The sequence below is a fragment of the Armigeres subalbatus genome, chromosome 2 (genome assembly GCF_024139115.2).
Source record: "Armigeres subalbatus isolate Guangzhou_Male chromosome 2, GZ_Asu_2, whole genome shotgun sequence".
Classification (NCBI taxonomy): domain Eukaryota; kingdom Metazoa; phylum Arthropoda; class Insecta; order Diptera; family Culicidae; genus Armigeres; species Armigeres subalbatus.
In genome coordinates this window covers 406,734,461-406,749,719 of record NC_085140.1, presented here as the reverse complement: position 1 = coordinate 406,749,719, position 15,259 = coordinate 406,734,461, and the positions used below count along the sequence as shown (strand labels likewise).

At 40.3% G+C, this 15,259-nt stretch overlaps 1 protein-coding gene across 1 annotated transcript; it reads right to left on the bottom strand.

The window, feature by feature from the left end:
• Window positions 1-5,794: 5,794 nt before the first annotated feature.
• On the bottom strand, window positions 5,795-8,410 carry LOC134217595 (aspartate--tRNA ligase, mitochondrial). Its single transcript, XM_062696373.1, has 5 exons — window positions 8,081-8,410; window positions 7,309-8,004; window positions 6,704-7,252; window positions 6,523-6,645; window positions 5,795-6,455 (listed from the first exon to the last, which is right to left on the bottom strand). Exons 1-5 carry the CDS (start codon window positions 8,192-8,194, stop codon window positions 5,880-5,882), a joined length of 2,058 nt encoding a protein of 685 aa, XP_062552357.1. The 5' UTR covers window positions 8,195-8,410; the 3' UTR covers window positions 5,795-5,879.
• Between the last annotated feature and the right edge of the window lie 6,849 nt (window positions 8,411-15,259).

Genomic DNA, 15,259 nt, shown 5'->3' with positions numbered 1-15,259 from the left:
CGAGGCAGTAATCAGAGTCAATGTTCGGACCTCTGAATGTCCACACATCGATAACACTCGAGAAATGGCGCCCGTCCACCAGAACATGGTCTATCTGGTTGCACATTCCACCATTTGGGTATCTGTTTAACCACAAGTTTAAATAATTTAAAATACAACATGAAGAAGGAATTGGAATAATAATAATTTAATTTTTGAAAGAAAACGGATGTGGTAGTATGATATTTATAACTGTTACGTATGTATTGGTGTGGATCGAAGAGGTTCACCCTGATCTCTTGAGAGACGTTGAAGTCCGTCTTGCTCGGTTCGTCATTGTGTGTAGTTCACCTTGCGTGTAAAACCATACTCTTGCGTGTTAGTTACCACTGTCTTATTTACCCAAAAACAAGCTACTTCAGCAAAAAAAAACTAGCTTATTTAGCATAAATTGTTTATTCGGATGTGATATGAACGCAAAAGACGGAATTTTAATTGGATGTAAGAAACAAGTTTTTCCTGCATTTCCAATTCTAACAGTTACAGCTAGACCATTTTCGTGTTATACGGATACAAACACAGACCATTTAATTTTTATTATATAGAGAAGAAAAAGATACAAAGTAGGCAAATGAAATGGGTCTGAGATCGAACCCACGGCCTCCTGCGTATGAGCCAGCAACGCTAGCCATATGACTACAAGCACATTTTTCTGAGCACATTGGTTTTAAAATTCCAAATAACTGTTAATGACGGTACTTTTAAAACCCACATATCCTGAGATATCTGTCCTACATACCACCACCCAGCGGATGTAATCCAAACTAAACAGATTTTCAGTATATTGGTTTCTGTTCTAATAAGTACACCCCTGTAATTATAAGAATGACACCCCTACATCTACTTCTGGGGTTGAGTTTTAGTCAGTTGATTGGAGTAGACCACGCTGTATATATCGGAGTTAATAAAGTATAATCTGATTTTCACAGGTTTTAATAAATACTAGAACATGGTGTCAGAAGCCGTGGACTTGTGTTGCGTTTTTTGGCGTCATTGAAATCGTGATAAGCGCAGTGGTAATAATTGCCATTGAACAAAAGTGGTTTAGAATATTTGAAGTGATTCGCCCGTTCGAAGAGTGTACACGTCGATTGCAAAATAAACCGCCATTTTGTTTTTCAAGTGTGATAGTCGAAAGCGTTAAAATCCTCATAAAATGGATGCCAACCAATTCCAAGCGTTTATGGAGCATCAAACCAGAATGATGTCTCAACTGCTACAAGGTGTTAGTTCGTACGCCGCTGATGTTGCGGCACGAGTTGGGAACCATTCTGCGCCACCGCAGTTGCCGCAAATGCCACTTCTTTCGCCGCTTGTATTGGAGGGAGATATGGGAGAAAACATGGATTTTTTCGAGAAAAGCTGAAAGAATTATGTGAAAGCCGCAAAAATGGACTTTTGGCCCGCCATAGACAACCAACAGAAAGTGAGTATCCCATTGTCAGTGATTGGGGAACCAGCGCGCAAGAAATTCTTCAATTTCGAGATTACTAGTGCTCAGCTTACCGATCCGGAAGAAGCATTAAAAGCAATCAGAGGTAAAGTAACACCGAAGCGTAACGTTATCCTGGACAGACTTGAATTTTTCAGTGCTACGCAGTTTGCCCATGAGTCAACCGATGACTTTACACGCGCCTTAAGATATTGGCTCAGAGTGCAAAATTGGGAAATGTGAAAGAAGATCTCATAACCTAATTTGTTACGGCTAATAAATGGCCGCAGATTCGCTCCAAAATGTTGACCATAACAGACATAACCCTTGACAAAGCAGTCGACATGTGCAGAGCGGAGGAAATCACCAGTAAACGATGTCAGGAACTTGCAATGTCAACAGCGGATTTGAACCCGGAATCTGAAGTCAAGAAAGTGCAGAAATCAAAATTTCGACCGAAGTCAAGTTTGCCCCGTTGTAAGTTTTGTGGGGAGCAACATGAATTTGTTAAAGGAGTTTGCCCTGCTTTTGGTAAAAGGTGTAACCGTTGCAAAGGAAAAAACCACTTCGAACGTGTTTGCAAACGAAAATCGAGCAAAAGGTCCAAAAGAGTGAAAGAAATTAAGGAAGATAGTAACGAGTCTGAAGAATCATCATCCACACTATACGACACGTCATCAGACGACAACGAACTGGAGTACGAGATCGTAAAATTTTTCGATGATTCAGATAGCCGTGGCTGTATTGCTGCCGAACTAGATATGAAATTTTGTGGTGAGTGGAAAAAGATCAAATGTGATCTGGACACTGGTGCCAATACCAGCCTAGTTGGTCACAATTATTTGGTGAAACTAGTAAGCGTCGAAAATATTGTGTTACTTCCATCCCTTTACAGAGCTTTGGTGGGAGTCCTATCAAAGTACAGGGTCAAGTCAAGGTGCCTTGTAAGCGAAATGGACGAAAATATACCTTGGTTCTACAAGTGGTTGAGGGTAGCCATCGCCCATTATTGTCAGCAAAGGCATCCAGAGTACATGGGTTCATCAAATTCTGCAAATCAGTAACTGTCGGAGGACCCAACCCAACTGTATCGCCGGCGAAGTTATTAAACGTTTATCGTATTGAGGCTCAGAAGATCGCAGATGCACATAAGGACTTGTTCACAGGGAAGGTTCACGGAAAGCTACCAGGTGATGTCTCGTTGGAGGTTGACCAATCTGTTGCACCATCTATTCAAACACCTCGTCGAATTCCAATCGCATTGCGCGGTAAGCTGAAGGCGGAGCTAAAAAAATGCAATATACTAATAGTGCAACGTGGATCCGACCAAGCAGAGTATCCGAGTTTGTCTGGACCCGGTCCCTCTGAGCAAAACACTCAAAAGGCCAAACCTGCAGTTTGTTACTGTTGCGACGGATTTTTCCTGGCTTGATAGAAACGGTTTTGACAGCAGTTTACCATTGACGAAATTCAACCAGAACTTGGAAAGGCAAAAGTGTTTTCAACAGTTGATGCTAAGAAAGGATTCTGGCATGTTGTTCTTGAAAAAGCGAGAAGCAAATTAACAACATTCTGGACCCCTTTCGGACGATATCGATGAATTCGGCTACCGTTTGGTATTGCACCGGCTCCCGAAATATTCCAGATGAAGCTTCAAGAGATCATCCAAGGCCTGGAGGGTGTTGAGTGCATCGCGCATGATATTCTGATTTTCGGTATAGGAGATACGTTGGAAGAAGCTTTGGCAAATCACAACGTGTGCCTCGAAATGTTGTTCTATCGATTGGAAGAGCACAATGTAAAGCTCAATCGTGAAAAGAAGAAAATGAACCTATGTCAGACTGCCGTCAAATTCTACGGACACATTTTGACCGATAAAGGTCTCCAGCCACATGCCAGCAAGATTTCGACCATTCGTAACTACCCGATACCATCGGACCACAAGGAGGTTCATCGTTTCATCGGAATGGTGAACTATCTTACCAGATTTATACCGAATCTTAGTGCAAATGTTATCAATTTACAAATACTTGTTCCACCATCACAGCCGTGGAAATGAACAGCAACAGAAGCAGAATAATTTGTTCGAGTCAAATCTATGGTCTCAGATATCGGTACGCTTCAATATTACAACGTAAATCAGCCAATCATCATCGAATGTGACGCCAGCTGTTTTGGATTAGGAGCTGTGGTATATCAAAAAAGGGGGTAATAGCATATGCATCCCGCACTTTAACCGCCACCGAACGTAACTACGCCCAAATTGAGAAAGAGTTGCTGGCTATTCTGTTCGCGTGTATACGGTTCGATCAACTAATTGTTGGTAATCCTAAAGCAATCGCCAAAACGGAACACAAGCCGCTCCTCAGCATCTTTAAGAAACCTTTGTTAGCCGCACCTCGAAGACAGATTTAATCGACGGAGTGCCCGATACTGTAAAGATTTATCACAGCTGCCGTGCTGAGTTAACAACTCAAAATGGGATTATCTTTAGAGGAGACCACATTTTAGTGCCACATATCCTACGTCGTAGGCTGATTGACTCCTGCCATGTGAGTCACAAGGGAATCTAGGCAACACTCAAATTGGCTCGAGCCAGCCTCTTCTGGCCCGGCATGAGCTAGCAAATTAAGGAAGTAGTAAAGAACTGCGAAGTGTGTGGTAAGTTTTCCGTATCACAGCCGACGTATTTTTTTGCCGAATATGAGGGACGCAAACGAGCTTTTCTGGTACCCTTGATCATTATTCCGACTTCTTTGAGGTGAATATCTTGAAGGATCTTACACCCCAATCCGTAATTTCGGCTTGTCAACAAAATTTCTCAAGGCACGGGATACCTCAAAGGGTGCTGATGGACAATGCAACGAATTTCGTAAACCGGCAAATGGTCGAGTTCGCGAAAAATTGGGATTTCGAGTTGGTAACCTCTGCACCACACCATCAACAAGCGAATGCGAGAGCGGAAGCGGCCGTAAAGATAGCCAAACGGTTGCTATTAAAGGCCACGGAAACAGGAAATAACTTCTGGTATGCGTTGTTGCACTGGAGGAACATCCCCAATAAAATCGGATCTGGTCCTACGGTTTGTTTTTTCGCTCAACGCGATGCGGTATTCCTTGAAGTGCTGAAAATTTGCGACCAAGAATTGTGGAAAATGTTCCTGAAAGTATCGAGGACAACAGAAGAAAAACAAAATACAAATACGACAAGAAATCTCGAAACCTACCAAATATAGAAACTGGATCCCCTGTCTTCGTACAGCTGACTCCGGAAACATCCAAGTTGTGGACTCCAGGCACCATTTCGAAGCGACTGAATGATCGATCCTACGCCGTTGCTGCTAACGGAAGGGAGTATCGCCGTAGCCTGGTACACATTAAACCCCGCAATGAACAAATTCAAGAGCTTATTCATCCATTCGCTCCGGAACAAAACACAGAAATTGAGCCGCAAAAAAACTGCATCAACAACCAATGAATATTGACCATATCAACACGATAACACCATTTGTCCGTCGCCTGCTGAAACGGCGGAAACCTCATCGTGCTTGTCATCGCCACCGCTGTCGAAGTCGTCGTCCAACAAAATAGTAAAAGTCGGCAACTTCCTAAATCCCATAGATCCCGAAATATCAAACCAAACTAGTAGGTTCATATACACTAGCACCTCTAAGTGGAAGAATTCCAAATCATTTTTCCTTGACTCGTAGGGCTGCATGGGATCATAGGATGTACAGTACAATTTGTTTCACTACGCCAGGATTGTTATAAATGATATATATAAAACACCGCGCAGTTTATTCAAAAAATTTACTATTGTCACCGGTGTTCTGTTGGCTCCGGATCTTAGGGAGGACCAGCGAACAAATCATTGGACTTAAAGAAAATAGAGAGTCTATCCCCTTTATTATTTTCCCGAAAAAAATCACATTGATAACATCTTAATTGGCTTCAATATAAAGGATTTTCGGACTGTAGTATTTTTTACAACATGGGAGTTCTCGTGTTATGAAAGTTGAAGCGAGTTGCAGAAGGTTAAAGATCACGTTTGTCATCATCACAAGTCATCAGAATCCGAGTATCGACCCTCCACGCCATTAGTTCTTTTTTGGAAATTGAATATTCTTCGGATTCTTGATTTGCCCAAACACGACGTGCAGTCGTGGACCGAGCTGAATTGTGACGACTTTTATGTACTGCATAGGTCACTCCGGTGTTATTTTGAATAAATAAATAAATAAAATCAATAAAAATGCAAAATTTTGAAGTTGTAAAGTGTAACCAAGAAATACGGATATGTTGTGTTGAATTTAGACATACTTGATGACAAGTACTCAGCCACAGCCAATTTAATAACTGTTGTACCTAAGTACGTTTATAGGCCGCTAATTGTGATTGAATACCTTACCTCAACTTTCATCCAACGTCGAAATGTGATAAAGCCGCTTCTCCTCTTCACTAATCGGAACCGGTGCTTTCGAGAGCGGGTCCTTACCTTCGTTAGACTTGGGAAATGCAATCACATCTCGAATGGACTGAGCGTTGCAGAGAAGGGCTATGTACCGATCGAGTCCCACCGCAAAACCCCCATGTGGCGGACAACCACACTCTAACGCATCCAGCAGATGCTGCAGATGAGCATGTTCGATCTGCAAAACCTCATCCAATACCATTCTTTGCAGTGCCCCATTGTGGATACGGACTGACCCACCGCCGACCTCAACGCCGTTCCAAACCAGATCGAACGATTGCGAACGAATTGTGTCGAGGTTACTTTTTGTGAGTAATTTATGCAAATCATCCGGATGCGGCGCAGTGAAAGGATGATGGACACTTTCAAGCTGTCCAGTCTCTTCATTGGGGCTAAACATCGGGAAGTCGTACACCCATAAAAATTGCTGTTCGGTAGATGACCGTTTTGCCACGAGATTGCGAGACTCGAGACTTTCGTAGAACGCCAACCGGATACGACCCATCATATCTTGCTGTTAAAAAAAAAACAAAATATTTCAATAATTCATTGTTTTTTTCCTAATACAAGCATAATCTTACGGTATTTGAGAGCTTTCCAAAACCTAAAAGGAGTAAATCTCCGGTATGTAACGATAGCTGGTCAAGCAGATTTTTAGCTACATCATCACTGAATAAATTAATGATCGATGAGTTCAGCCAATTCTGTAATAAATAAAAATGTTCATTTTTCAAGAACACCCTACAACATTTGAAAACATACATCCGTGATGGTACTCATAACAAATCGACAATTTTTATGCTCACTAGATATGGCTTCCAGTGCTTTCTTCAGCGTTGTAGGCGTTCCGCTTTGAGGATTTTTCGCAACAATGGCAAAGGCCCCGAATTGTTGTTCCCCATAATTTTGTGTAAGACTGGGATTCTGCTTCATCAGAAGTCCTACATCTTGTAGTTGATACCCGAATCGAATATCTGGCTTGTCCACACCGTAACGGCTCATGGCTTCGTTGTATGTCATGCGTTGGAACGGAATTTTCAATGGATCGTTGCTCAGCGGCCAGGAACTAGCCAATACGCCTTCCAACAAGTTCATGATGTTTTCGCGATCGGTAAAAGACAGTTCGATGTCGAGTTGGGTAAATTCCGGTTGACGATCGGGACGAGTTGTTTCGTCCCGATAACATCGAGCAATCTGGAAGTACCGATCTATGGCGCCAGACATCAACATCTGCTTGAACTGTTGTGGACTTTGAACCAAGGAATAAAAATGGCCTGGTTTTCGTGTTGGAACGACAAACTCCTGAGCACCCTGAAATATGAAAATGTTTGCTAATGTCCTTCAGAATGACGAGATAAAACACTTACACCAGGCGTTCGACGAAAAAGCGTGGGTGTTTCTACCTCCACGAAATCGCATTCGTTAATCATGTATTCGCGCATTTTCATTATGATCTGCGAGCGCAGTCTCAAACTGCGCTGCAACTGTGGACTCCTCAGATCAATATACCGATGTTCCATTCGTAAATGTTCCTTTGCTTTGTTATGTTCCTTAATATAAATTGGCAGTCGATTTCTGGCTCCATTCAAAATTTCTATCTTTTGTAGAAGTATTTCAACTTCTCCCGTTGCCAACCGTGGGTTTTCCTGGCCTTTGGGCCGTAGTACAACCTTGCCTTCCACTTTTAATACACTTTCAAATGGTATACCGTTTAAGTTGACTTCAGCAGCCAGTTCGTCCGGTATAAATATCTGAATAGTCCCATATCCGTCCCTAAGCGTAAAAAATTTGTTCAGTCTGGAGAACTCCAGCCAACCGCATATAACAATCTCCTGATTTACATGCGAGGCTCTCAATTCACCGCAGTTATGCGTTCGATTGGTAAATTTATTGACTGCAGGCTTTTCTTCAAAGGTGTCCTTAGACCGGACCGCTTCATGACCAGCATTAGCTTCGTGAATCTTTCCGGTGGAGATATTACGTATGATTTTTTGACAAAATACCGGTGCATATGGATTTGGCTCTTTCCAAATATTATGCTTTCCGACTATTGAATAGTGTTTCTGGAAATACAATTGTTAATAGGTATATAAAACATTATGATGAAATTTTCATCTATTTGAATGCAAAACAACTCACCCGGCAAGCGAATTGAAAACCGTTCAAGCTGAATTGTAGAAACTGAGACGCTGCTTGCGTACGAGTCGACTGATAAGTTTTTATTAAACTTGTAGAAACTAATGCGAATATCATTTTCAATATCTTTCAACGGCTCGTATTTTTCGGCTAGAACATTAAGATCCAAAAACACCGAACAATTCAGGAGAACTTTGTTCAAAGGAGAATATTATCACCTGTTATCATTCGATTTCAAGATAAAACACGGAGGCTAAAACGCGATTCGCGCATAATCAAAACAAATTTACGTCACGAAGAATGCACTTAAGTGCACTGAAAAACTAGGAGTGTTCATGACGGCAAAATGATTCAAAATCAATGTCATCAATGAACGCACCCCAGTGCAATAAGCCATTTTATGAGACAGATTCGAACAGCTGATCAAAATTTTGAGTGGAGGGCTCGGTCTTTGTTTTGGTAAATTTGCATGTAAACCATCATCATTTCGTCATCATCATCATCATTTCATTTCATATTCGCAAATGTTCCTTGTAAAATGTAAATATTAGTATTTGGTCTCCTGCACTGTTAGTTTCGATTACCGAAGTCGGTAAAATTTTACTGGGTTTTTGAACAGCTGACTTAACTCGGTAATTTTAAATGCTACTGAAAAGTCGGTAAAGATCCGAGCTCATGAAATGTCAAAAAATAACTGACTTTCTCGGTAATTTTTTCGTTCACTGTGGTTTACCGAAATTTCCAGTTATTGAACTCATCATAAATATTTTGTGGAATATTTAAAAAAAAATATCATTGTTGGCTTAATATGTTAGAATAATAAGAACAAATATGTATCATTGCTTCATCTTCAACTATAGTCATTTAAATGAGTTTATAAACGTTTACGTGAATCAACAATTTCCTACTAGATTCGACAATCAATTTCGATTCTGATTCCCTTCTGGCCTTGATTCTGGAGGTGTGCTTGGGAATGGATTGCCGTTGGGAACCTGATAGCTTACGGCTAATGGAAACAGCAGCAGCCGGCATACATGTAAGGGCCAAAACGAACCAAAACTTCTACGCAATTATCAGCGGTACTTTTTTTTCAATTCCGGGATCTTCAAATCGAGGTTCTATCGAGGGTGCCTGCTCAAGACTATTTGATTCTTCAAAAGTCCTGCGAAGAAAAAACACCAACTGTACCGTTTGCTTCCAGATCCTTGAAAATAGGCGAGAAAATTAATGTTTTGCCTTTTCAAACCACGAGCTTAGCTGACGTTTAGTTTTGAAACGCATTGTCAGTAAAAAACAACAAAATACCGTAATTTCGGTATTCGTGTTTACTGACTTTTTAATCTATTCACACTGTTAGTTTCGATTACCGAAGTCGGTAAAATTTTACTGGGTTTTTGAACAGCTGACTTAACTCGGTAATTTTAAATGCTACTGAAAAGTCGGTAAAGATCCGAGCTCATGAAATGTCAAAAAATAACTGACTTTCTCGGTAATTTTTTCGTTCACTGTGGTTTACCGAAATTTCCAGTTATTGAACTCATCATAAATATTTTGTGGAATATTTAAAAAAAAATATCATTGTTGGCTTAATATGTTAGAATAATAAGAACAAATATGTATCATTGCTTCATCTTCAACTATAGTCATTTAAATGAGTTTATAAACGTTTACGTGAATCAACAATTTCCTACTAGATTCGACAATCAATTTCGATTCTGATTCCCTTCTGGCCTTGATTCTGGCGGTGTGCTTGGGAATGGATTGCCGTTGGGAACCTGATAGCTTACGGCTAATGGAAACAGTAGCAGCCGGCATATATGTAAGGGCCAAAACGAACCAAAACTTCTGCGCAATTATCAGCGGTACTTTTTTTTTTCAATTCCGGGATCTTCAAATCGAGGTTCTATCGAGGGTGCCTGCTCAAGACTATTTGATTCTTCAAAAGTCCTGCGAAGAAAAAACACCAACTGTACCGTTTGCTTCCAGATCCTTGAAAATAGGCGAGAAAATTAATGTTTTGCCTTTTCAAACCACGAGCTTAGCTGACGTTTAGTTTTGAAACGCATTGTCAGTAAAAAACAACAAAATACCGTAATTTCGGTATTCGTGTTTACTGACTTTTTAATCTATTCAGTAAACATTAGTAAACATGCACTTATTGCAGTAAAGTCGGTAATAATCATTACCGAATTCAGTAAACCATTTTGCTTAATGCTGACCGTCGGAAAGAATGTGTCGAATTACCGAGTTTTCAGTATTTTTTACGTTTTACGGTTCGAAAACCGTAAAAAAATTTACCGAACAAGAAAGCCGTGATTAAGTGTGATGTCATTTGAGCTTTCTATAAAATGGCTTATACATCACTGAAATTAAGGGTCTGTCTCAATGAAAATAATCTTTCTCATTGACTTCTCCAAATAAATAAAAGTGTGCGTGACTTCGCTGTATTCCTGTCAATGTATGCTGTCTTCCTCCAAAAGTATTCATTATATTTTTGCCGCAAACGAGATTACCACACACTTTTATTTTATATATCTTATGAAACGTACACACGGTCAAGCAGTTTGACCAACAATGATGGGTCAAACACAATTGGTACGTTTGCGTGCGTTTTGACAGTTTTTCCATGGGAAAACTGTCAAAACGCACGCAAACGTATCAATTGTGTTTGGCCCATGACTCCACCTCTCGTTTATTCAAACATCCATCAAGTTTTGCAACAGCGACACGAACAATCAATTTATTCGACCAACAATATCACACACGAACGACCGAAGCGCCAACTTGAGCACCAACCATCAAAAAATATATGGGGGTTTGTGGAACTTCACTACAAATGCTCAAACATGTTAGACGAACCTTGACTCCACCCCCGACAACTCAAATCAAAATCAAATCGTTTTATTTTTTTCCAACCAAGCCGCCAACTGTCAAATAGTTGTTCGAACAACTTCTCACACGTTCAAACAAAGCAGCAACCGAAGCGTTTTCTTGGGGGCGGAGTCAATGTTCGTCAAACTGCTTGACTGGTGTGTACATTGCATTTTATATAGAGACGGAGAGAAAAGATTAATAAATTATTTAAGAAAATGTCAATTACTTAATCAAATTTGAACTGTATGTAGTATTCAGAGTAAGCGGCTAATGATTTTAGTTTGTATAAGTGATTCTAGACTATGAATTGCGGATAGTACATTAAACATAAGCAATCAAATATACCAATCGTGAAATCACATATTTCGCGTGCCCCAATTTACCGTACAATGTGACAAGTTATACTTAGACTTGATTCGAACTCTCAATTTTGCATATGCACTTATATTGATCTCTATCGTGAAAGAATCTGTGCATGACTGGGTATTTGAGAGTATTGAGAGGAACATATTGAATTTTCTGACGAACTTTGCTTCATTTAAGCGTGTGCCAATGAATCGGTAGCTTGTGAGGGGCTGATAGAGGTTGCGCGGCAGGGTATGGCAATGCTAGCGCATTGCTGCCACCGCCGTATGAGATGGTGTTGGTAGCGCCATCGGGTTGAGTAGCAACGACGAAGATTGCACCGTCAGTTTGTTGTCGAATTTTAAAACGAACAGTCGCACCGCTCTTCAACGGCGGATTCCATTCAGCCGTTTTCGGCTGGAATACGACACATACCAACAGAATGGATGCTTTAATGACCATTATGCAACTCAAATGGGTTGCATAATATTCATTATAGCACTCATTTGGGTGCTATAATGAAAAACCTACATTGGGACAGTAGTTACATGACTACATTTAGCTGAATTAGTTTGGGTAAGTGTTTAAATAGTGTACTCTAAGCGTCTCGTAATAAATGAAATGGTTTGTTGGACATAACATCACAATTTTCCAAAGGCAATTGCATCCATCGCTTCATAGCTTTTCAAGCTATGCAATTTGGCACGATAAGATGGAAGTCGCACCGCTCTTCAACGGCGGATTCCATTCAGCCGTTTTCGGCTGGAATACGACATGTCGCAGTTGGTAGTGTTTAGTTTTATAGTTGTAACTAGCGCATGAAAATGGTGCTTGCCACATCCATTAATGTGCTAGTTACTAAATGGTAAGTATGCTCTCATGTTGTGGATTTCGGAGCGAGCAGGTCTCCGAAATCATAGAAAAAATACCGAAGCGAGCAGGTCTTCGAGTGTTTAATAAAACATGATCCCGGAGCGAGCAGGTCTCCCGAGGATAAAATAAAAGATACCGGAGCGAGCAGGTCTCCGAGGCATTTTTTTGTTTATTCCGGAACGAGCAGGTTTCCGAGGCATTTTTTTTTGTTTATTCCGGAGCGAGCAGGTCTCCGAGGCATTTTTTTTTTTGTTTATTCCGGAGCGAGCAGGTCTCCGAGGCATTTTTTTTTATTCCGGAACGAGCAGGTTTCCGAGGCATTTTTTTTTGTTTATTCCGGAGCGAGCAGGTCTCCGAGGCATTTTTTTTTGTTTATTCCGGAGCGAGCAGGTCTTCGAGGCACTTTTTTGTTTATTCCGGAACGAGCAGGTCTCCGAGGCATTTTATTTTGTGAATGCGATTAGAACTCCGAGGCATGTTGGCATCGAACTTCGTCTGTGACCACTTTGCAAATGCGAAGAAGGATTCCAAGACATTTTGTGTTCATTCCGTAGACGTAGGACTACGGCTGTGTATTCTATAGAGGAGTACACTTTGCGAATGTGAAGGACTCCGAGGCATTTTCGTGTTTATTCCGGAGCGTGTAGGACTCCGAGGCATGTTGGAGTAGGGGTTCGTCTGTGTATGTGAAAGAAGAGTACACTTTGAAAATGCAAATCAGGACTCCAAGGCATTTTGTGTTCATTCCGGAGCGAGTAAACATCAGATACATTTCGACGTAGGACTGCATCTGGGTATTCTATAGAGGAGTACACTTTGCGAATGCAGACTCCGACGCATTTATTTTGTGAATGTGAGTAAAACTCCGAAGCATGTTGACGTCGAACTACGTATGTGACCACTTTACATAGGGGTACCTCAATGAATACAAAAACACAAAGGGGTACCTCTCAAGGAAAAGGTTGAGAACCACTGGGTTAGGCAAAATCAGGGTAGACAAAATCTGGGAGTGACAAAATCGGGTAAACTTCATCTGAGTGAATATACGCATTCCTAGTACAGTAGCCGTTCGATAACTGCAAAATGTTTACTTTTCAGTTATCGAATGCCGTTCGATAACTGCAACGCACTCTAGACGTCAAACGGTTGTCAATCGACGTCAAATGCAAGAAAAGTGCATCTAAATGTGCAGCGCAATGCAGCTGTCATTGAGTCTGACATCGGTTTGAAGTTTAGCGGTCCGATAACTGTAAAACTGTTGCAACTATCGAAAAATTTCAGGAGTATAACTCCGAGACATGTTGACGTAGGATTACGTCTGTGGCTTCTATGAAGGAATACATTTTGCAAATGGACTCCGCGGCGTTTTTTTTTATTTATTCCAGAGTGAGTAAAACTCCAAAGAATGTTGACGTAGGACTACGTTTGCAAGTTCTATAGAGGATTGCTCTTTGCGAGTACCGAACAGGACTCCGAGGCATTTTTTGTGTATTCCGAATTGTGCAGGAGCAAGTAGAATTCAAAAAAAAAATAAAAATGTGCCCACAATCATTATTAGTTTTTAGCAAAAATATGACGGTACTTAACATATCAAGTTTGTTCTTCTTTGCATTAGATGTTGATGGTACTACAATATTAAGAATTGTTTTAATTTATTTTGAAGCAATTTGGGTATGATTTTTCTTTATAATGAAATATTTATAAAATTGAAATCATATTCTTACAAAGTTGAAAGAGTAGGGAAGGAGAAAGATGTAGTATTCAGAGTAAGCGGCTAATGATTTTAGTTTGTATAAGTGATTCTAGACTATGAATTGCGGATAGTACATTAAACATAAGCAATCAAATATACCAATCGTGAAATCACATATTTCGCGTGCCCCAATTTACCGTACAATGTGACAAGTTATACTTAGACTTGATTCGAACTCTCAATTTTGCATATGCACTTATATTGATCTCTATCGTGAAAGAATCTGTGCATGACTGGGTATTTGAGAGTATTGAGAGGAACATATTGAATTTTCTGACGAACTTTGCTTCATTTAAGCGTGTGCCAATGAATCGGTAGCTTGTGAGGGGCTGATAGAGGTTGCGCGGCAGGGTATGGCAATGCTAGCGCATTGCTGCCACCGCCGTATGAGATGGTGTTGGTAGCGCCATCGGGTTGAGTAGCAACGACGAAGATTGCACCGTCATTTTGTTGTCGAATTTTAAAACGAACAGTCGCACCGCTCTTCAACGGCGGATTCCATTCAGCCGTTTTCGGCTGGAATACGACACTGTACAATATGTATAAATAAACGAAAGGGATGAATAAACTCTACCGAGGTCAAAACCCAAAAAAAATTGATCTTAAAAGATGTTGAAATTACGTTAAACTTCTATCATTGTGGTATATATTCTGACGAAACAAATGTCAAAAAATGAACATGTTATGACATTGTTCGTAAAATCTTCCTGTAGACATGTTTTATCAAGTGTTTTATGTTGTGAGGGTCTGTCTCATTTGGAGAATTAAACTTAAAAGTGACAGTTCGAAAATTAGCAAATAACCCGGTAATAAGAATGGCTGGTGCTGCCCAGCAATTCCAATAAGACATCGATGCAAAATGATTCGATTTCTGCCAAAAGTAATCTTGCTCTGCGAGCAGGGTTATTTGATAATTATTGAAATGTCACTTTTAAGTTTAATTTCAGTTTAATTCTCCAAATGAGACAGACCCTGAGAATGTAAAACGAAACATCTCAAAAAAACAAACAAATGTCAAAAATTGACATGTTATCAGCAAGTTGTGAGAATGTAGTATGAAACTTCTTCTCTGATCAAATTGCTGTATGTTTTGCAAAAACCTTATCATAGTTTTCCTTGACATAACATGTTTTGTATTTCATTTTCCCGACCTTTACTCAACATCATTATTGGATCTTCATTAATAATGATGTTTTCGGTGTTACTGTCAAATCGTATGTATTTTTCCTTCATTGACATTTTGATCCCCTATCCTATCGCCAGCAGTTCCGAACAGCGACAATCTTTATCTGGTAACTAAAATAGACGATTGCACGAGCCAAAAACTCCATATAAAA